Here is a 22,801-nt window from a genome sequence, read left to right as displayed (position 1 = left end):
TAAATGAGATTCCTCGGGTCCTGTCCTGCTCGAAAATTAACAGATTCAATGAATTCAGTCTGCAAAATAATTATTTGTATAAGTGGATGACTGTGTGATCAGGAAAGTCTATGTAAATGTATTGGATGATTAAAGATGGGTGGCATCACACACGAAATTAGACACCGGCTAACAGAAAAGGCCCGTGTTGGTGTGTGCTGTATGTGTACTGTACTCTGCACTCTGTACCTTGTGCCACCCACGCCTGATGTCGTGTGTTCCTGTGCCGGGCTGTGCGTGACAGACACACTTAATATTTGTTTGGTTTTATATTTTCTTAAAGATGAAAACAACAAATGTTCTGGACGTGAATCAGTGCACGTAATCAATGTTTACAGCGTCTTTTTTTATGCATCTAGGTATAATATATATCAAAAGCTTTTCGTCTCATCAACTCCTCTCCTCTAACTGACTGTCTTCAGCCTCTCTCTCACCGCCGCAATGTTGCATCTCTAGCTGTCTTCTACCGCTATTTTCATGCTAACTGCTCTTCTGATCTTGCTAACTGCATGCCTCCTCTCCTCCGGCGGCCTCGCTGCACAAGACTTTCTTCTTTTTCTCACCCCTATTCTGTCCACCTCTCTAACGCAAGAGTTAACCAGTATTCTCAATCATTCATCCCTTTCTCTGTTAAACTCTGGAACTCCGTGGCTGCTTCTGTATTTCCACCTTCCTATGACTTGAATTCCTTCAAGAGGGAGGTTTCAAGACACTTATTCGTCAATTTTTGACTACTGCTTTGACCCTTTTATGGAACTGGCATTTCAGTGGGCATTTTTTTTTTTTATTGGATTTTTGTTGCCCTTGGCCAGTTTTCCTCCTACATAAAAAAAAAAAAAAAAAAAAAAAAAAATATATATATATATATATATATATATATATATATATATATATATATATATATATATATATATATATATATATATATATATATATATATATATATATATATATATATATATATAAGACAGTGTTAATATATCATGGTGTTGTATCTACACTCTACGTGTAATGCATTTGGCAATGTAAAAATATCAGCATGTACAACATTATGTAATTAATATTTTTTTATGTATCTATGTAAGATATATATGACTGTAAGTAATATCAAGTTGTTGCATCTACGTGTAATGTATATGGCAGCGTTAAGATACCAATATGTATTAACCTCACGTAACTAGTAAATATTTATCAATGTATGTAGGCAAAGTATATAAGAAAGTGTATGGATGGTGTTCACGTGCTTGCCTACATTTATGATGAACGTGTCTGAGGAGGAGCCAGACGTGAGCCAGACTGGAGCCACTGCGCCGTCTGTAGACGTGGTGGACACTTACCATGTACATGTACGCGTCACTAATGCCACTAAACTAATATCACACATCAAATCTCTCTCTCTCTCTCTCTCTCTCTCTCTCTCTCTCTCTCTCTCTCTCTCTCTCTCTCTCTCTCTCTCTCTCTCTCTCTAACACTTCACTTACATCTCAACACCTCAACAAACAAGCAAAGTTAATATACATACAGTAAACACACGTAACATGATAAAGGTATTACTCTCTCTCTCTCTCTCTCTCTCTCTCTCTCTCTCTCTCTCTCTCTCTCTCTCTCTCTCTCTCTCTCTCTCTCTCTCTCTCTCTCTCTCTAACTCACACAGAACAAGCAAGTACAAGTGAATACCAAACAGCACCAGACACTTAGAACCTCGGTAGACTGTTTGCTGTAGACACCACTCTGCATTCACTCAGTCAGAGCAAAACTACCTGAATATGAAGGAGGAGGAAGGCGTAATATGCGGCTGTTGTTGCTTGCGTGTGGTTGGGAGGGTTGGTGAGGTGGTAATGTACTCGGTTGATAATTTGGTCATCTGTTTTTGGCCTTTATTCGACTTTTTGGGAGTGAGGAGTTGAGTTTTTCCCTCCTCCTCCCCTTTTCCTGTATTTCTGACGAGTTTTCCCGACTGTATACAAGGAATAAACATAGAAATTATTGAAATGAGTCAAAAGAATCCTTAGAATGAAGACGCAGTGTGCAGATACAGGGGAATGTTTGGCAGCCTTACATACAGGCACACAAACATACCCTTGTCTATATAAAACATACATTCATACTCTTGTTTAAATGATAGAAAACAAAGGGAGTGGAGAAAAACAGGATAAGAAGTAGGAAAACAACTGCAGAGAGAGAGATAGAGAGAGAGAGAAGTTGCCCACATTCAGAAACACTTTGGTCTTTAATCACAACTATTTCCAAAGGCCACAGAAATGATTAGCTGGGATTTCAAGACTGTTTCTCCTGTTAATAATGTCGAAATCTTGTTAATCTGTCACTAAAACACCCTTAAAAACCCAAGTAACCTCAACTACAGCCTTTTGAAAGAAGTCGAGGCGCAGCGTAGGAGTGTTTCAGAATCTCACTCAGGCGCCACCAGCAGCATTGCCACCGCCAGAGTCACCACCGAAGACAGAGGCGCGAAGGAGGCAGACGCACCGGTTCCCTTCTCCTTGTCCTGCACTCCGAGCGCCTTAGGGGTTCTCGCGGAGGTGACGTCGCAGGTGTTCTTCAGGTCTCGAGCGATGTCTGGATGCGAGGCGCGGCACTTGTCGATGAGGTAAGGCAGGAGGGGCCTGTTGCAGCCGTCCATCTCCTTCTCACAGCTGTTGCAGTGGGCACTCTCGTACAGCCCGCAACTCTGCAATGCCACGATGCTTGTTAGGTTATTCTGTCTGTAGTTTTTTCTCATGCTCGGTTATCAGGTTGTTAGTGGAGTCATTAGGAAGGTTTAAATGGTTAGAAAAACTTATGGATGTGGATGATAAGTGGATGTAGGTAGGTATATTTTGTTCTTGCAGATTTATTTATTGTCTTATGCTCTCTCTTTAACCGTCTTCAGAGCTAACTTTAATCTCGCTAACATAACCAAACCTAACCGAACCGAAATGTGCCGAACTGAACCTAATCCAAAGAAGGCCAGACGTGTAGTTATTATCGTATTTTATTTTACTTTTTTTTTTCTTTTCACTTAAATTTCATTCATATCTCTCGCTGTCAGTCTATTTCAGGCCGACCGTTCAAGGTTCTTCCTTATTCGGTCTCTCCTGCCTTCTTTTTACATCGCTGCTTGTCACTCTGTTCACGCTGCCGCTCAAATTGTCTGTCACTTAAAGTCCACTCGTCTCTCTCTTTACGACTATTTCAGGCAAACACTTCAAAGTTTCTTCCTAATCTCTCACTCTATTTCTCAGTTTAACCAGCGTTTTTTTTTTTTTTTATATCCCTGGTCGTCACTCTGCATTCACTGCCACTCAAACTGTCCTTAATCCTCTTCACTTAACCACACCTTCCTAACCTAACCTAATCCAACCGAAATGAAAGATGCTGAATTGATCGTAATCCGAGTAAGGCCAGATATGTAGTAGTAGTTAGATTATTCTATTTTACATTTCTCCACTCGTCTCTCTCTCTCTCTCTCTCTCTCTCTCTCTCTCTCTCTCTCTCTCTCTCTCTCTCTCTCTCTCTCTCTCTCTCTCTCTCTCGCGCGCGCGCGCGCGCGCTTTACGTCTATTTCAGGCAAACGCTTAAAAAAAATTCTTCTAATCTCCCCCTCTCTTTCTTTTTCTTTCTTTCTTTCTTTCTTTCATTCTTCTTTTTTCTTCTTTACATCGGTGGTCGTCACTCTGCTCACTCTGCCGCTCAAATTGTCTGCGTTGGCGTGACGTGTCCTGCCTCCCTCAGCAGTGTGGTCAGCCCGCGTGGTCAGCTTCCCGCCGCAGCCCCGAGGTAAGACCACCAGGATTCATGTCTTGGTATTTCTTGCTATACAAAAAATGGACGACAAGGTGACGCCGGCAGCCATTTCCACTTACTTTTTTTCTGTTTGATTATTACTCTTCTTATTTATTTATTTTTTCTATTTCATGCACACCAAAAAGTAAGCAAATTATTAAGATGACTCAGCTTACTTTTTTTTTTTATTTAACTATTATTTTTTTATTATTAATACTATTTCTTTCTTCTACTTCATATACGTTGAGAAATAACCCAACAGATTTAAATGACTCAGATTCATTTTTTTTTCTATTTGACTATTGCATTTATTATCATTACTTCTTCCTTTACTTCATACACACCGAGGAGTAACGAACAGATTCAAATGAGCCAGATTAAGTTGTTTTGCTTTCCTCTTGTGATGCACCTCGCGTGAAGAGAAGGCCTGTTTGTATTGAATATATTTATACGAGCGTCACCTTTCACCTATTAACACACTGAGGCCGCGGCGGGTGTCACCACTGCCAGGGGGAACATGTACCAGCTGTGTGGGTCAGAGGAGTAACCTGCCACACTCACTAACAATGTAGTAAGCGTTTTCTCTCAGTCTTGAATCCGTATTCAGAAACGCTTTGCTCTCACACCACGAGTATTTTCAAAGGTCACAGAGATGATTAGCCGTGTTCTCAAGAGTGCTTCTCCTGTTAATAATGTGGAAATCTTGTTAATCTGTCACAAGGACCCTAAAAACAGCCTTAAAAACCCTTGTAACTTCAATTAGAGACTTTTGAATGTAGCGTAGACTCAGACTGGTATTCTGAAACCCTCTGCTGTCTCTCCACGAGTATTTTCCGGGTTCTCAAAAGTGCTTCTCCTGTTCATAATGTAGAAATCTTGTTAATCTGTCACTAGAACCAAAAAAATTATCGTTATAAACCAGAATAATTTCAACTACACCCTTTCGAATGCAGTGGAGGTGAAGCGCAGATGTGTTTCATAATATGCTCTTTACTCAGAAGGAAAGTAACCTGCCGCAGTCACTAACAATGTACTTAGCATTCTCTTTCAATCTTAAGATCCGTATTCAGAAACGTTTTGTCCTCCCATCTCTCATCAGGACTGTTTTCAAAGACCATAGAGATGATTAAATGGATTCTCATGCGTGTCTTTCCTAATGATGATGTAGACACAGTCATTGTGAGGGAGTGACGGGGAGGCGGTGGTGTACGCAAGGAAACTTTTCTAGGTTAGGTTAGGTTAGGGTTGTGACGAGACAGAAGGAAACTAATACGAATGTAGATTTTGATTGGCTGATCCATCTGGAATCCACTAAGACATGGAGAGAGAGAGAGAGAGAGAAAGAGAGAGAGAGAGAGAGAGAGAGAGAGAGAGAGAGAGAGAACAGAACAAGTACTATGGGCTTGAACACGTGACGATACGGAAGGAACCTGATGGGTTATGTAGAAACTGATTAACTTATCAGTCTGGCGACACGAAGATAAATATGTTCAGTGAGAGAGAGAGAGAGAGAGAGAGATGCAGAACAAGCACCACGTGGGCAGGAGCAGCGCCTTCAGCAAAATGTGTTTGAGGTTTGCACGCTCAGCTCAGCACTTCCTCGCCCACAGCCTCGCCTCACTCACTGCCGCAACAGTTCCCGAGGCGCAAAACTTTCCAGGGCCTGTCCGGGATTTGAACCCGGGACCTCCTGCACCCAAAGCAGGAATCATACCCCTAGACCAACAGGCCGCTGGAGGAAATGAATCGGAGAGAGAGAGAGAGAGAGAGAGAGAGAGAGAGAGATCAATTTGTAATGAGGTATCTATCTATTCATCTGTTTACTATTATTACTGGTAAACTACGTGTGGGGAGGACAGGATAGCAACACAGCAAGCTTCTCTCTCTCTCTCTCTCTCTCTCTCTCTCTCTCTCTCTCTCTCTCTCTCTCTCTCTCTCTCTCTCTCTCTCTCTCTCTGGCGGCAGAAGACAACACCAGTGCTTCGAAAGAAAAATGTAAGTGGAAATTTTATCTACCTGTTCACCTATAATACCAAGCCGGCAGTCGCACACGAGATGGCACAGACAAAGCACTCATATACACATTCATCCGCCTAGTCGGCCCTTATTGGAAAGGAACATCCTCGTGGACCACCTTATAAAAGAATTAACAGGAACACATTATAGTGCGTGTGAAAGAAAGAAATTAGTATTTTTAGGAATGACATTGCATCACCTTACAACTGAGATAGAGACAGCGATCTCCTGCCCCCCCCACCACCACACACACACACAACCTCCCTCCCTCAGAAGAATAAACTCAAGATGAACACCTTGTAGGGAGAAAACAATTAGTAAGTCTTTTTGACAATCAAATATTCCACCACCATTCATTTAAGGGAGAGACAGCGACCCTCCCCAACATACACCCTACCTCTTTCTCTCACACACACACACACACACACACACACAGACACACACACACACACACACGCAGTTAATCAAGACACGGCACATTATTACAGGCGCCTTACAAGTCTTGGGCCGCATCCCCTGAATGGGTAACAAGGCGGGCCGCGGATTGCTATGCCGGACCGTGGTGGCGATGCATGCTGAGGGTTGTAATGCAGCCTTGCCTTGTTGTCTGGTCCCACACTCCCCGCAGCTTGACACCACACCACGCCACGCTACCACCACACCACCACACACGCACACAACTCACGCTGATATCTTAACTATCTTATCCCTTTGATCACACCACCACGCCACACCATATCACCACTAAGAATCTTGACGCCACACCACGCCACTCTGCCACAACCACCACCACACTACGTAACAAATACACAGTGGTATCTAAACTTAATATGACTCGCTTATCTGTCTGATCACACCACCCAAAAACAAGGCAAATAGGGTACTAGGATTCATTTTTAGGAGTGTTAAAAGTAGAAGGCCGGAAGTAATATTAAAGTTATACTTGGCGCTGGTCAGACCTCATCTAGACTACGCTGTGCAGTTCTGGTCCCCACATTACAGGAAAGATATAGGTCTATTAGAATCAGTACAGAGGAGAATGACTAAAAGGGTACAGGGGATAAGGAGTATTCCTTACGAGGCGAGGTTGAAGCTGTTAAATTTACATTCTCTAGAGAGACCGTAGGTTAAGATAGATAGAAGTCTTTAAATGGTATAAGGGTTATAACAAGGGAGATGTAAGCAAAATTCTTAGGATCAGCAACCAGGGTAGAACAAGAAATAACGGGTTCAAGCTTGAAAAAATTTAGGTTTAGGAAGGAGATATGAAAAAATTGGTTCTGAAATAGAGTGGTAGATGAGTGGAACGGACTCAGTAATCATGTAGTTAATGCTAGGACACTAGAGATCTTTAAGAGAAGATTAGACAAGTTTATGGATGGGGATAACAGATGGAAATAGGTAGGTGTGTTTCATACAGGGACTGCCACGTGTAAGCCTGGTCGCTTCTTGCAGCTTCCCTTATTTCTTATGTTCTTATGTTCTTATGTTCACACTACCACACTACCACACCACGCAGCTCGACGCCATACCACACAACACTGCCACACCAACACCAACACACGCTGGTATCCAAACTTAATTCGTTAATCTCTAAGCACACCACCACCACGAAACGCTGCAACATCAAGCCACCACGCAACATACGCTGATATCTAGGCCACACCACACATCACCACACTACACCACACTACACCAGACCACCACCATCACACCACCACACCACATGTATTATCTATTCGTTTATAAATTAAGATGAAATGTAGCAAATAAAGAACAGAATAAATAAACAGATTACTAAAGAAAAAGAGAAAAAAAAGTAAATAAAAAAGACAGAGGAAAAAAACAGAGATTGACACGAACAGAAAAACAGTCAGGCAAACACAGACACAGACACAGACACACGGACGGACGGACAGACAGACAGACAAAAAGAAAAGAAAGACAATAATATAATATAAATCATATAACATTAACAAAATAATTAGATAGTCACTTAATATCAAATAAAGCTGTAATGGATTAATAAGAAAATAAAAGCAGATGAATTAAATAAGTAAATAGATAAAAGGAAGAAAGAAAAACAGAGATTGAAAAAGCATAAGTAATACCAAACCACGGAAAAAAAATAAGGAGGAAAATACACACAAAACAAAAATAAATGAAATAAATATATAAACACACACACACACACACATTAAAAACTCTCCAATATTCAGAGAGACAAGATAAAATCAAACAAACACTGATAATTAGATAAACCAAATGATAACCTTCAAAATATATGAAAAATTTTATAAAGGAGATATGATATGAGAGAGAGAGAGAGAGAGAGAGAGAGAGAGAGAGAGAGAGAGAGAGAGAGAGAGAGAGAGAGAGAGAGAGAGATTAAGAACAAGAACACGAGCACGAACAAGAACAAGAAGAAAGAAAGATAATAGAAAAAGAAGAAAAAGAAAGGACGATGATAATGATACGAAAATGATAATGATGAAAGAGAGAAAGAGAAAAAAAAAAGAAAAGAATAACGAAAAGAGAAAAGAAAAAGAAGTAGAAAAGAAAAAGAAAAGGAGACGGAGGAGAAAAGACAAGAGAGAAAAAGGGAAGATGAGAGGGAAGGAGAGAGTGAGATGTCCGTCTGTACCTGTTTGTCGGGGTTGGCGAAGTCTGAGCATCTGAGGCAGGAGAGTCCGTTTTGGGAGAACACCTGTGCCCAGTGCCGCTGCGTCATGCACTTGGCGTCCTGCACCACCACGCGGCGACACACGCAACCGCACAGCCACGGAGGAAGGGCGAGAGGGAGGGATGGAAGAGATGAACGTTAGAACACAGGGCAGGATGTATGAATCGTAAGAACGTAAGTAAGAGAAGTCAAAAAACCGTAAGAATCATAAGTGAAGAATATTTCAAGACATTTTTCCCCCCAGGTTTCGATAATCAATTTACTTCTTTCCTCAATGGGCCTTTTCCCTTCTCTTTTCTTCGGTTTTGCTGTCCTTGGCCGGATCCCGTCTTACGTAAATAAATAACCAATAATAAATAAAATAAACGGGAGTTGCAAGAATCACAAGAATATAATAAAGGGAAGCTGCATAGATTTTAAGAATCATAACATAAGAACCCTACTATACCTTTACGAGACTGCCGTTAATAACCTCCACAATCTAATCTAAAGTACGACACAGAGGATAGTAAAGATGAAGACTCCTCCAGCACCCGCCCCGTCTCTCACACAGATTGTCAGTGCTGAGTCAATAAGGAGCTTTAAAAGAGGATCAGACAAATTTATAGGTGAGAATAACGATGGAAATACGTAGGCATATTTTATACGGGGACCGCCACGTGTTGGCTTGATTACTTTTTACTGCTTCCCTTATGTTCTTAATGTTTACACACACACACTGTACCTGGAATCTGAGGGGCATGTCACTGAAGTTCAGCACGTCATTGTTCTGCCACGAGAGTTTGTCCACAGTGCACAGGTGAACGAAGGCATGACCGTTGCCTTTTATAAGTCTGTTCCCAGAGAAGGTTGCCTCGCTTCCCTCCAGCACCTCCAGTCCTCTAGTGATATTCCTGCAGTAGTGAGAAAGAGAGATAAAATGTCATACCAAGGGGGAAATACAGATGCAAACAAGGAGGCCCTAGAGTTTTCATATGTAATATATACCTGTTTTCTTAATTTAACTGCAACAAGCAACAATTAAGAGCACTAAAACAAGGTGTGAAATCTTTATAAGCATGTAAAAGGAGGACGGGATGATAAAGAGTAGATTTCGAGCCAATATAATGTTTCAAGATGGTTGTAGAAAGAAAAGAAATGTCATTATTCATTGCGATAAACAACAATTCACAGCATTATTCAAAACAGTGCGTGAAGTCTTTGTAAGCACGTAAAAGAAGGAGAGGGACATAAAAAATAATATATTTTGCAATTTCTAGCCAGTGTAATGTTTGGAGGTTGCTGTAAAACGAGAGGAAATGTCGCTGAGTGGTTTGTGATTCATGAAAGGTGTGGCAGATTGAAGTGAATGACTTATTTAAACACTTCTTTCATTCGGACGATTTTCAAAAGTCACAAGGAAATTAGATCGGGATTTTTGTGTATGTGTGTATTCTTTATTTATTTACCTATTTTGATTTATTTTATTGTTAGTTATCTATTCATTTACGTACTCATTTATTTTCAGAGGAGATAATAATTGTCAGGTTTTCATGTTTTGTTTTTTTCAGGTGTTGTAGAGAAGATAAGTTGGGTTTTAATCAGTTTTTTTTTTTTTTTCCTGCTTATAGAAGTTATACAGAAAATAAAGCGGGTTTAGTCGTGTTTTTTTTTTTTTTTTTTTTCCTATACTCAGGAGCCGTAGAGTGATTAGTCTGTTAATGAGTGTTATCCCTAATGACGATCCAGAATTCTTGTTAAACTACCAATAGAAATCATGAAAGCTTCCTTGAAAACCCCGGCGACGTCCACTGCAGCCTGTTATTGTCAGAGAAGGAAAACAGAGTAAGGGAAATATTGAAAAGGAAAAACATATATTTATTTCCGGGGGCGGGTGGGGAAAAAGAAATGCTATAATTATTATATTGTAAAAGGAAAATACAAACAGCACCATAAAAGTAGTGGCCTTCATCACCATTCATCACCACCACTACCGCCACCACCACCACCATCACCACTGCCACCATTTCCTGAACGTGTGTGTGTGTGTGTGTGTGTGTGTCGCGGCACCATTTTCCGTCCCAGGCAGCACCGGAAGGGAAAATATAACAGGGCTGACTTAAGCAATTAGAAAACGTTACTTCTACCACCGCCACCACCATCACCACCACCACCACCACCTGTATTATTATCATTATTATTTCTATTGCTAATAACTCCAATCAGCCACTAATAGAATTACTAATATTTTGAACGACACTAATATACCCACCACACATCCCCTACCTTCCTGCATTATGGTGGTGCGGTCTGATGTGGTGGTGTGGTGCTGTCTGGTGTTCATAACGAAGGAGTAAAAATGTAATCCTGCCCAGACCCGGGATCGAACCGGGGACCTTTAGATCTTCAGTCTAACGCTCTCCCAACTGAGCTATCTAGGCATGAAAACACGAGCCTAAAATTTTGTAGAGAAAAAGGTGGCTGGCAGATTTTTATGTAATATGACCTTAAAAATAAAATTGGGTGACACTTTAGTAAACCCTGACTTAGTGATAAGAACTATGTATTCCACAAAAGTAAATTGGGATTTTATTAATAGCAGACGAGTATAAGATATTGTTTGTGTGGACAAATCGATAAGGCAGGTGTGGCTTGTAACTGTGCGAGGCGGGCCGAGACGAGGCGGGGCGCCATGACACCTGAGCACAAAACACAGCTTGCCTCTACATTTACAGTATTGATCGCACCTCACCTTCAACACACACACACACACACACACACGGGTATTGTACAACACATCCAGTAGGGAAGAGGGTTGGGCTAAAATGTTATGAAGGATATAAAATAGCTGCGACGAGGATGGGATTCGAACCCACGCAGGGAGACCCTATTGGATTAGCAGTCCAACGCCTTAACCACTCGGCCACCTCGTCCCGATGATTTCCCTTCCTGCGCCATTTTATACAAATTTTGGTATATTCCCATGTATATTTTTTCCCCTCAAGTCCAGGAAGTGTTATTCAGTTTTCCTTGGCATCACTGTTTGTAATTAGGTGTATAGAAAGGTACTCTATGATAAGTGTACTAAATTTTTCCCTAGATAAATATATAGTATTGGTAACAGATGAGAAAAATGTTGATTTGAAAGGTATTGTTACATTTTGTCATCGTCGAAGAGCGGCCGTGATCGTATAGTGGTTAGTACATTGCGTTGTGGCCGCAATAACCCAGGTTCGAATCCTGGTCACGGCAAACCGACAGTAATATTTTTATTTATTTATTTTTCCCCTATTTTCTATTTATATAGTTATGCATTTTTTTGTTATCCATTTTTTAACATTTTCTTTTTTTTTATGAAATTTTAGTTATGGTTTTAAACTTTTTTTTTCTCTATCTTTTTCTTTATTATGAAATGTTGACGCTAACTGGCAGAGGATGAAAACTCTACTTTTATGCTAAATAAGGTTGACACAAAGAGATGAGTGGCGAGACCTTAGCGTGGGAAAGGATGTAGCCAGCTAAGTTCAAAGGCCACACCAAGACAAAAAGATAAATATAAATAAAATGTATAAGATAAGATAATAACAAATAAAACCTAAAAATAATGTGAAAATATCATGAATTAAGAGCCCTGGTGTCGCGTTAGAGAAATTCCTTTTCATTAATTATTTTATCTAACGCTTATTATTATTTATTTATCTATTTAACTATCTATTTATTTTCCTGCTTCTATTCCTGTCCCCCCTTCCTTCTCCTCCTCCTCCTCTTCCTCCTCCTTTTTATCACTGTTTATCTATCTGCTACTAATCTTTATTCATTTATTTCTTCTTTATTTATTATGTATCCCCTTATCGTTATTCACCTACTCTTCCCTTTCTTCTTCCTTCTTCTTATCATTTATTTATTTACTCATTTTATTTTTACATTACGAGTTTATTTATTTATTTATTTATCTATTGCATGTGAACGAGGCTGGACATTCCCTCTCAAAAAAATAAATCAATAAATACAATGAATAATAGATAAATAAAGGTATAGTCCTCTCTCTCTCTCTCACTCTCTCTCTCTCTTCTCTCTCTCTCTCTCTCTCTCTCTCTCTCTCTCTCTCTCTCTCTCTCTCCTCTCTCTCTCTCTCTCCTCCTAATTTAACTTCCTTTCCTATTTTTTCTCTCTTTTCTTTCTTTCACTTTGTCTTCATCTCTTCCTTTTATTTTCTTCATTTTCTTTTCCCTCCTCTTTTCTCCCCTTCTCTTTGACTTTCCTCTCTCTCTCTCTCTCTCATCTCTCTCCTCTCTCTCTCCTCTCTCTCTCTCTCTCCTCTCTTCTCTCTCTCTCTCTCTCTCTCTCTCTCTCAATGAAGGGAAAGTAACAAAGAGTATATCACTTTCTCTCCTCTCTGGGTCATTTCCTCTCTAGAAGCCTTGAGGAGGAGGAGGAGGAGGAGGAGGAGGAGGAGGAGGAGGAGGAGGAGGAGGAGGAGGAGGCGGCTTGGGTCTTTCCTGTCATTTGTGGTGCAATGCTACTTATGGAAAAGCCCCCTTCCCACACACACACACACACACACACACACACACATACACACACACATCTCAGTCTCAGCCATTAAAGAAATAACAGCACTCTCTCTCTCTCTCTCTCTCTCTCTCTCTCTCTCTCTCTCTCTCCTCTCTCTCTCTCATCTCTCTCTCTCTCTCTCTCTCTCCTCTCTCTCTCTCTCTCCACTACAGGATCCTGGAGCTCTGACGTGACCTCCCCCCCATTTCTCATCCATTCCCCTTCCCTCTCTCCCCCCTCCCCCCCTTTCATCAGGCTTGGGGAATGCCTAGTGGTGCCGTAACACATCATTAAGTGTATGGGCCAACACAACTCACACACACACATACACACACACACACACACACACACACACACACACACACACACACACACACACACGTCTTTCCGTGGACATCAGGCGGGTCTTGTCAACAGAACAGCATAAGAAGGAGCGGTGTTAAGGTATACGTGTATTGATGTTAGTTATTGTTGTCGTTGTTGGTGTTGTTGTTATTGTTGATGTTGTTGTTGCTGTTGTTGTTGTTGTTGTTGTTGTTGTTGTAGTTGTTGTTGTTAGTAGTAGTAGTGGTAATAGTAGCTTTTATACTTATTTTTCTTTTATTTATATGTTTTACTACTCTAATCTTTCCTCGGCTTTCCGTTTCAATACATGCAGTTGATACATGAAACAAAATAAATATATGGGACAGTACTGCCTTCTGAGACTAACTTAGTACTGAGGTAATATGTATTAACAACCACTAAGAAAACGACGAGCAGAATTCTGGGTGTAGTTATACATATGTTTAATAATGATATTTTTAGCTTACGAGAAATTCTGTCCTGTTCAAAGTCTCGACAGTCAGAAAACCACAAATCTTTTTCTTACTTCACTGCTCCTTAACCCCTCAGTACTTTTAGTGTACATTATGTGAGCTTCTTTGCCCCGTTCTGTACTTCTGTTGTCAGAAAGCCACAAACTTTTTTTCTTTGTCCTGTTCTGTGCTCCGCTTATCAGTAGGCTGCTTAATTCTTTAGTATTCTCACTTTTAATTCATGCAATGTGATATTCTTTTTCTTGTTCTGTCCCTTCAGTTGTAAGAAAACCCAAGTAAATTCTTTTGTTCTGTGCTGTAACTCAGTTGCCAGATAACCACGTAATCCTTCAGTATTGCCATCTTTGGCTTATACATTGGGATATTATTTGTCTCTTTCTGTACCTTAAGTGTCAGAAAGCCACAAAAAACCTCCTATTTTCGTCTGCAAAATCTTCCCCATCTTCATATCACAGGTCGGGGCCACAGGTGTACGTCACGTGACCCGTCTAGGAGAAAACAAGGTGTTAATACTCATCTAACGCCGCCTACTTATCACTGGCCGGCGGCGCACGGGCCGGGGCGGCGCCTTCCTCGGAGGCCGTCTGGCTCGTGGCCCTCAACCCTTAATTCACGCCCCTCAAGCCTCGCCTCGCCTCACTCACCGCCACGCTCTGCATTTCCGATATGCAAAAACACTAACGGGCCTCGTCCGGGATTTGAACCCGGGACCTCCTGCACCCAAAGCAGGAATCATACCCCTAGACCAACAGGCCGATAGGAGGTTTGGCTTATTACATAAATAAAATCGTTTTAAATTACAATTTTATATATATTTTTTAGTTGTTATTTTCCTTTCAGCTTAATAAGGTGACGTGGTGTAAGTTCAAAGTATGATTCCCAACCCCACCACAGTAAGCAAGAGAGTGATGGGCGGGGCAGACAGAGCTTATACCCATCATTACTCCGTGTTGTCTTCGCTCCGGTAACATTAACCCGGCTTACTAATATAACGGGCGCAGAGTTGTCAGTTGTAGTCGAAAGCTGAGATGAGGAAGGCGTTTTCCATAAAGGCTGAGAAAACACACAACTGTCTCCTTGTTAGAGAACCACACCACTATCTGTTTGTCTGTCTGTCTGTCTGTCTCTTCTTCCTCCTCCTCTTCTTATGGTTTCTGCCGCTTCACAGTGCTTTTTTTTTCCTTGTTTTTTTTTCTTTTAATTTTCTCCCTTTTCTTTATTCATATTGCACGATTTTCCTTCTTTATTACCTCACTTCTACTTCGTTACTTTATTTTGATACTTGAAAGCTTTTCTATAACTGTTTTACCTGTACTAAAAAACTTATAAACTTAACTCCTTCATTATCTATTCTTTCGTTACTTTATCTAGCTTTGTTTTGTTCCTGGACTTTTTTTTTTTCTTTCTTTTCACAATTTTGCATCAATAACACCCCCACAAAGCAACACAGTTTTACAAGTCCTCCCGTAATGCAATACACAGGCATGCATTCTTACTTAAAACATCACTGCTTCTTACCTCGATCACTTTAAACAAGCTATAGTGGAAATTTTCTATAAGGCATTCAAGATTCTATTAAACTGCAATGAGAGTTTAATAAGGATTCTATGTGATTAAAGAGCAAATCAGCCTTAGGAATACGATTAATCATCCCTACAGCTTTTGAAAATAGACTTGTGAAGGGTTTAGGATTAAGAAAACGGGACATACGAGTGCATTAGAGTTACGCCACTTATTGCAACACGATAATAACGAAGAAATATTTTAACACTACACACTTTTATTATCCCTTTCCCTCTTCTGGCGTCTTTGAAAAGTCCCGCTAAGAGAAAGAAAAGTTTAAGAAATAGCAATACGGGACACGCAGTAGAGTTGCGCCGCACACTGCAACACGATAGGTTATAAAGAGGCGTTATAACACTACATCCTCCCTTCATATTCTCTTCTGTTCCCCACAACGCTTCGTGCCCCACTCTCATATCCACTACCAGCCATGTATTTGCTGACTGACTGATTGACTGACTGGCTGACTGATTGAATGACTCACTGGCTGACTGATTGACTGACTGACTGACTGACTGATTGACTCACTGATTGATTGGACTGATCGACTCACTGACTGACTGACTGACTGACTGATTGTTCCTTTCATTCACTTAGTACAAGCAAATATTTTTTTTACGATAAAATATTTTCCTGTTACGATGAAAACAAAAAAAAAAGATAAAATAAATAAATGAAATAAATAAATCCATTGAATTACAATAAAGAAATTTAGGAAAAAATAATTATATAGATAAAACAAAAAATATAAAGATAATGAACATAACAAATGAACACACACACACACACCACGCACGACACACACACACACACACACACACACACACACATACAGAGAGAGAGAGAGAGAGAGAGAGAGAGAGAGAGAGAGAGAGAGAGAGAGAGAGAGAGAGAGAGAGAGAGACACACACACGCATAGATAGATTAACTGACTGAGTGGCAGACAAATAAAACAATAAAAAAACAGGAATAGGCAAAATAATAAAAATAACAAAAAACAACACCAATAATAATAATGATAGTAATAATAGTAACAAAAGAGGGGGCGCCCGGGATTGAACCGGGGACCTCTCGATCTGCAGTCGAATGCTCTACCACTGAGCTACACCCCCGGCGCCTTCAGCCCTGGCCGTACACTTCACAGGCCGATGCTCATGCTGCGCATTGCCGGAGGCGCGGTAATAGATGCTAATGTTATGATATGTACTGCATAGAAAGACTGATATGCAGATAGGTAATTTAGATAGATGGATGAATACAAATAGGTAAATAGGTGTAGCTAGACGGATATTCGCTGGCATTAAGCACTGGACAGAAAGAAAGATAGATGGATGGATAGATAGATAGACAAATAAGTAGACTGATAGATAAATAAATAGAGAAACAAGTACACATAGATAGTTGGATGGATAGAAATAGAAAAGTACACAGATGTAGGTAGATGGATAAATGCATGCATACATACTGTACATACATACAACCAGACAGAGACCGATAGATAGATAGATAGATAGATGGATATATAGATACGAAGATAGATTTGGCGCTGAGTCTTGCATCTATCATCATCGTCTCCACCCTCATCATCACCATTAGTGCCAGCACCACGTATAACACACACACACACACACACACACACACACACACACACACACACACACACACACACACACCACCACCACCACCACCACCACCATCACCACCACCACCACCAACAACAACAACAACAACAACAACACATAAAAAGCTTAACCAAACGTTCCAGTTGTGGTCAGGAAGGAAGCACACCAGTAGAGAGAGAGAGAGAGAGAGAGAGAGAGAGAGAGAGAGAGAGAGAGAGAGAGAGAGAGAGAGAGAGAGAGAGAGAGAGAGAGAGAGGCGTGGCAGACCGGAGTGTGTGTGCGTGTATGTGTATCTCTAGTTAGTGTATGAAATTTGTGGAACATAGATTTGATAACTACTTTAATTTCGTTTACGTAAATATGTATTCTTTTGAAGCTATGTACATATGGTTAGCTATCGTATTATGTGACTATTGACTGCGGCCAATAACTATCTATCAATCTGTCTATCTACTTATCTGTCTATCTGTGTATCCATCCATCTATCTATTTACCTATCTATCTATCTATCTGGCACGGTCACTAAGGGAAGCAAGAGCCGCGTCAAGTCTTAAGGGTCTGAGTCTGGTACGTAACACGGCAGCCAGTAGAGTTGGAAGGCTGTCTATTCATCAACAGCTTGCTAGTATATTGACAGACATTTAATCGTAGACCTCACAAGACTTTCAACTTACTATCCTCTTTGCTCAGGTCGCCTTCTAGTGCAAGAGTTGACTTGGAAAAGAAGAAAAATAAGAAGAAATAAGGAAAGAAGGAAAGAAGGAAGGAAGGAAAGAACAACAGCAACAAAACCACCATCATCATCACCATCAGCAGCAACAACAAAACCACTACGACCATCACCACCACCACAGCCATCACTGCCATCACCAACATAAGGAAGAAACAGGGAAGACTGGAAGCTCCCTCACCTGAAGTAGGTCGGTGGGCGGTGTGTGAAGGCGGATTCATACAAGGCGGCCACGGTACAATTCACCACGCTTAGCTTCATGAGGCCGAAGATGTTGAGGGCCGAGGAGAACAGATTGGCCACTTTCACGCCGCTGAGAGAGAGCTGGGCGCCGCCTGAGTAGCTATGCGTCTCCAACTTCAGCATCTGTCCTCCTTGCACCTCCAGTCGAGCGGTGGGTGGCAAATCAAATGCTCCCTATGTAAAGAGAATAGGTCGCTTTGTGTAAGTAGGAGACTGTCATTGTGTTGGTGGTGGTGGTGGTGGTGGTGGTGATGGGATTGTGTGTGTGTGTGTGTGTGTGTGTGTGTGTGTGTTCCATATCTATAGAACATCCGGACTTTATAGTATTATCTACACCTTCTTGATTCTGTCCTACATACTCACCACACACACACACACACACACACACACACACACACACACACACACACACACAGACACACGCAGCAAGGTTAACGAGCAATGTTCTGCTTCAAGAGTGACTTAAAACCAATGACTGACTGACCGACTGACTGACAGAGTAATAACTAACTAGATAACAGATTGACTGACTAATTGACTGACTGACTGACTGACTAAATGGGTGTAGTGTATGTGTGTGTGTGTATATGTGTGTGTGTGTGTGTGACTGCAGCGGTAAAACAATCCACACACAGTCTAGTCTTTCCATACGTATTCTCCTTTGCTTCTCAAATACCCTGCCTGGGCGTCCCTTACCTGCTTCACTGTCAAGATTTGCGTGTCCTTAAAGCTCACATAAACTTGGGCGTCGCGAGGGTAGGCCGGAGAAGGAGCGACTCTCTAATACGTTCATCTGCCCGCCCTCCACTCTCACCTCAGCCCGCTCCACCGCGCCGCCCACCACTTGCTCAGGCATCCCGCTCACGTTGCTGCACAGTTAGATAAATAGATTAGATAGTAGATAAGTAGATAGGTAGATAGGGAGATAGGTAGGTAGGTGGATAGATAGATAGATAGATAGATAGATAGATAGATGGGTACGTAGATGGATTAATAGATAGACAGGTAAATAGACTGTTTGGTGAGGAGAGAGAGAGAGAGAGAGAGAGAGAGAGAGAGGAGAGAGAGAGAGATGGGTAGATAAACTGGTCATGTACTTAAACATGTGTGCCGGAGCAGGAGTGGGAGAGAATTTTTACTGCAGAAGAGTTAAATGAAGTACAGTGGCGATCGCTCTTAGTCCCGTATTCAAAAACGTTTTGTTTTCTCACCACAACTATTTTCAAAGGTCACAGATATGACCCACCGGGTTCTCAAGTGTTCATCCTGTCAGTCATGTAGAAACCTTGTAAATCTGTCATTAGAATCATAAAAACATCCTTAAAACCCGTGTCACTTCAACTATATATAGAGCCTTTTGAACGTAGCGGAGGTGCAGCGCAGAAGTGTTTCAGAATATACGCCTGATCTTCCTTACCTCTGAATGAAAGTAGCTGTGATGGTGCGCAGGGCTGGGACGGGATGGGAGGCGAGGTAGAGAGGGGAGGAGAGAGAGAAATAGGGACTGTCTTTCACGTAGATCACCAGATGTGTGGACGCCCGACACGTGGCCAACATGGACACGGGGAATACCTGAGAGAGAAGAGAAGCAGGTGAAGCAGAAGGAATAGATGAAGGGAGTCTTAGTGTTACAGATACACTGATTTTTCCTTCATAATTCAAAGATGACGAATTTTGTAATGAGAGAGAGAGAGAGAGAGAGAGAGAGAGAGAGAGAGAGAGAGAGAGAGAGAGAGAGAGAGAGAGAGAGAGAGAGAGAGAGAGAGAGAGAGAAGAAGAAGAAGAAGAAGAAGAAGAAGAAGAAGAAGAAGAAGAAGAAGAAGAAGAAGAAGAAGAAGAAGAAGAAGAAGAAGATGCGGAAGAAGAAAAAAAGAAAGAAACAACAACAACAACAACAACAACAACAAAAACAACAGCAATAACAACAAATCTAAGAAGAAATAGAAAAACAAAGAACTAGGATATAAATAACAAAATAAATAAAAAGAACAAAAAGATCAGCATAAGAAACACACACACACACACACACACACACACACACACACACACACACACACCTGGGAGGAAATCCTGCAGCCGTTGATGTGCAGGATGGAAGTGATGACCCGCTTGCCATGCACCTGCAGACACATGCTATTACTCAGCTCATCCAACGGCTTTGACACGTCCTAGGAGTGGGAGACCTGTTAGTTACTGTTAGTTACTGTTACTTACTGTCCATAAGCTGCTACTGCAACTACTACTACTACTACTACTACTAGTAATAATAATAATAATAATAATAATAATAATAATAATAATAATAATAATACCTACTACTACTACTACTACTACTGCTACTACTACTACTACTACTACTACTACTACTACTACTACTACTACTACTGCTGCTGCTGCTGCTGCTGCTGCTGCTGCTGCTGCTGCTTCTGCTGTGTGTGTGTGTGTGTGTGTGTGTGTGTGTGTGTGTGTGTGTGTGTGTGTGTGTGTGTGTGTGTTTACGTTGTGGTCAATGATAAACTAACTTTGTGTGTGTGTCTTTCTTTCTCCCTGGAACACCATTATCATTTCACTATTTTCCATCTCTCTCTCTCTCTCTCTCTCTCTCTCTCTCTCTCTCTCTCTCTCTCTCTCTCTCTCTCTCTCTCTCTCTCTCTCTCTCTCTGTACACTAACGACAACTCTTCAGTCACTCAACACACACTGTAATCTCTCGTCTTTCTCACTCCCGCCCCCTCCTCTTCCTCGCCTCCCACGCGCGTGCTCGCCGTAATGATGCACTCGCGGCCTTAATTGCAATCCTCTTACGTCCCGCTGCGGCTTGGCGAGGTGAAGAAGTGATGAAAGACTGCTGGACAAATTAGAGAGGTTGGGTACTAGTATGGCGCAATGTAGACTCGTGTGTGTGTGTGTGTGTGTGTGTGTGTGTGTGTGTTGGAGGGTGGGTGGGTGTGGAGAGAGAAGGAGAGAGAGAGACAGAGAGAGAGAGAGAGAGAGAGAGAGAGAGAGAGAGAGAGAGAGAGAGAGAGAGAGAGAGAGAGAGAGCTAGCTATCTGTATGTTTGTTTATCAAGTTACCTATCTGTTTATCTGTTTATCAATCTATTTGTCTGTCTGCCTATTTACCAATCCGTCTTCTTGTCTGTCTGTCTGTCTGTCTGTCTGTCCGTCTGTCTCTGTCTATCTACCTACTTATATGTCTGTCTGTCTGTCTGCATGTCTACCTATCTATCTGTGTCTGTCTATCCGCCAATATGCCTACCTATCTCCTGTCTGGCTGTCTACTTGTCTGTCTATCTGCCTGTCTGTGCATCTGTTTATCTATCTACCTATCTGTCTATGAGTCTATCTAACTGTCAGTCTGCCTAAGTTACTCTCTCTCTCTCTCTCTCTCTCTCTCTCTCTCTCTCTCTCTCTCTCTCTCTCTCTCTCTCTCTCTCTCTCTCTAATGTCATATTAGTCATAAACAAGGACCAAAAAAGGGCTGAAATCTTTTCCTTGCATTCCTTTGTGTTCCTTTGTGTTTTTGTGTTGTTTTGTGTTCATGTGTTCTTGTGTTTCTGTTATTGTGTATTTATTTGTGTTCCTTTGTGTTTAGGTGTGTTCTTGCATGTTTCTGTGTGTTTCCTTGTGTTCCTGTGTGTTTCTTTGTGTTCTTGTGTGTTCTTAGGTGTTTCTTTTCCTTCTTGTGTGTGTGTGTGTGTCTGTGTGTGTGTCTGTGTGTTCCTGTGTTTCTTTGCCTTTCTTTTGTGTTCCCTCGTGTTCCCCGGCAGCAACATCCAACCAGCACCCACCTCGCCGTGTTCACAATAGCAGGAGATGTTCCGTGTCACCATCCCGCCCTTCTCGATTTTCTCCAGGCGGCATTCCTCTCTCATCACTGAACACTTGTAATCCTCATCCTCCGCCTCTACCACCACCACCACCATCGCCACAGCCATCATCACTACAGCCATCACCATTCTATTAATGCCATTACGCTTTCTGGTGGCCATCATGAGTGTTTTATTTCAGTGCGCTTGTTGTTTTTGCTTTCTTTTCTTTCGTTTTCTTACTATTTTTTTTTTTCTGGTCTTGATTGTCTATTTGTTTGTTTGTTTTGTTTGTTTTTCCTTCTCTTTCTTCGTTCTCTTCTTTCTTCACTGATTCGTTTCAGCTTTTTTTTCTCTCTCTTCTTCTTTTCGTTTTCCTTCGTTAGTTTCTCTGCTTTCTCTTCTTCTTCTTCTTCTTCTTCTTCTTCTTCTTCTTCTTCTTCTTCTTCTTCTTTTTCCTCCTCCTTCTTTTCTGAAATAAGGAAAAATATACCGTGAGAAACAGATAAAATTTATTGAAGATGAATATAATAATGGTTGGTGTGAGATGTATTTTTTTCTTGTGTGTGTGTGTGTGTGTGTCTGTGTGTGTGTGTGTGTGCTTCATTCATTCATTCGATTCAGATCTTTTAAAATAACCTGAACAAATTTTCTTGAACTGCATGAACAGATCTTTTTCTTTCCTTTTCTAAATAATATTCACGTTTAAATCATATACTTTTTATTCTACATCAAACACTTTTCCCTCAGTTTCTCTCTTTTCTATGTATTCCTGACTTTTAACACAAGAACACTCAGAAATATTAATACAAATCACAAATATTAATATATACACAAACACAGACTTTTTTCTTCCCTCGAGGTCCTTCCCTTGTATGTATTTTAGACTTTAAGTACAAGGACACTCAAAAACGTTAATACAAATCACCACACAGACACACACACACACACACACACACACCTC

The 22,801-nt window shown here is 41.2% G+C and overlaps 1 protein-coding gene and 6 non-coding genes across 7 annotated transcripts; 1 reads left to right on the top strand and 6 right to left on the bottom strand.

Moving 5' to 3' along the window:
- Positions 1 to 1,902: 1,902 nt before the first annotated feature.
- LOC135116361 (uncharacterized) lies at positions 1,903 to 22,134 on the bottom strand. The gene is made up of 8 exons (XM_064033738.1): positions 21,820 to 22,134; positions 20,088 to 20,198; positions 19,448 to 19,602; positions 18,727 to 18,899; positions 17,969 to 18,204; positions 9,246 to 9,414; positions 8,483 to 8,581; positions 1,903 to 2,728 (listed from the first exon to the last, which is right to left on the bottom strand). Exons 5-8 carry the CDS (start codon positions 18,151 to 18,153, stop codon positions 2,450 to 2,452), a joined length of 732 nt encoding a protein of 243 aa, XP_063889808.1. The 5' UTR covers positions 18,154 to 18,204; positions 18,727 to 18,899; positions 19,448 to 19,602; positions 20,088 to 20,198; positions 21,820 to 22,134; the 3' UTR covers positions 1,903 to 2,449.
- Trnap-ugg (transfer RNA proline (anticodon UGG)) lies at positions 5,482 to 5,553 on the bottom strand. The gene has a single exon. It is a non-coding gene; the product is annotated as a tRNA-Pro (tRNA).
- Positions 10,869 to 10,941, bottom strand: Trnaf-gaa (transfer RNA phenylalanine (anticodon GAA)). The gene has a single exon. It is a non-coding gene; the product is annotated as a tRNA-Phe (tRNA).
- Trnas-gcu (transfer RNA serine (anticodon GCU)) lies at positions 11,352 to 11,433 on the bottom strand. The gene has a single exon. It is a non-coding gene; the product is annotated as a tRNA-Ser (tRNA).
- Positions 11,681 to 11,752, top strand: Trnah-gug (transfer RNA histidin (anticodon GUG)). The gene has a single exon. It is a non-coding gene; the product is annotated as a tRNA-His (tRNA).
- Positions 14,555 to 14,627, bottom strand: Trnap-ugg (transfer RNA proline (anticodon UGG)). The gene has a single exon. It is a non-coding gene; the product is annotated as a tRNA-Pro (tRNA).
- Positions 16,476 to 16,547, bottom strand: Trnac-gca (transfer RNA cysteine (anticodon GCA)). Its single transcript has one exon. It is a non-coding gene; the product is annotated as a tRNA-Cys (tRNA).
- Positions 22,135 to 22,801: the final 667 nt, after the last annotated feature.

This window comes from Scylla paramamosain, chromosome 31 (assembly GCF_035594125.1).
Source record: "Scylla paramamosain isolate STU-SP2022 chromosome 31, ASM3559412v1, whole genome shotgun sequence".
Lineage (NCBI taxonomy): Eukaryota > Metazoa > Arthropoda > Malacostraca > Decapoda > Portunidae > Scylla > Scylla paramamosain.
Note: the sequence above shows the minus strand (reverse complement) of the source record. Positions and strands in the feature narration are given on the sequence as shown.

Excerpts from the sequence above, each read along its gene's own strand:
- LOC135116361 (XM_064033738.1), bottom strand. The coding sequence starts at position 18,153 with ATGCTGAAGTTGGAGACGCATAGCTACTCAGGCGGCGCCCAGCTCTCT. Across the intron at positions 9,415-17,968 it reads CGCCCACCGACCTACTTCAG|GAATATCACTAGAGGACTGG; the intron begins GTGAGGGAGCTT and ends TCACTACTGCAG. Across the intron at positions 8,582-9,245 it reads ACATGCCCCTCAGATTCCAG|GACGCCAAGTGCATGACGCA; the intron begins GTACAGTGTGTG and ends GTGGTGGTGCAG.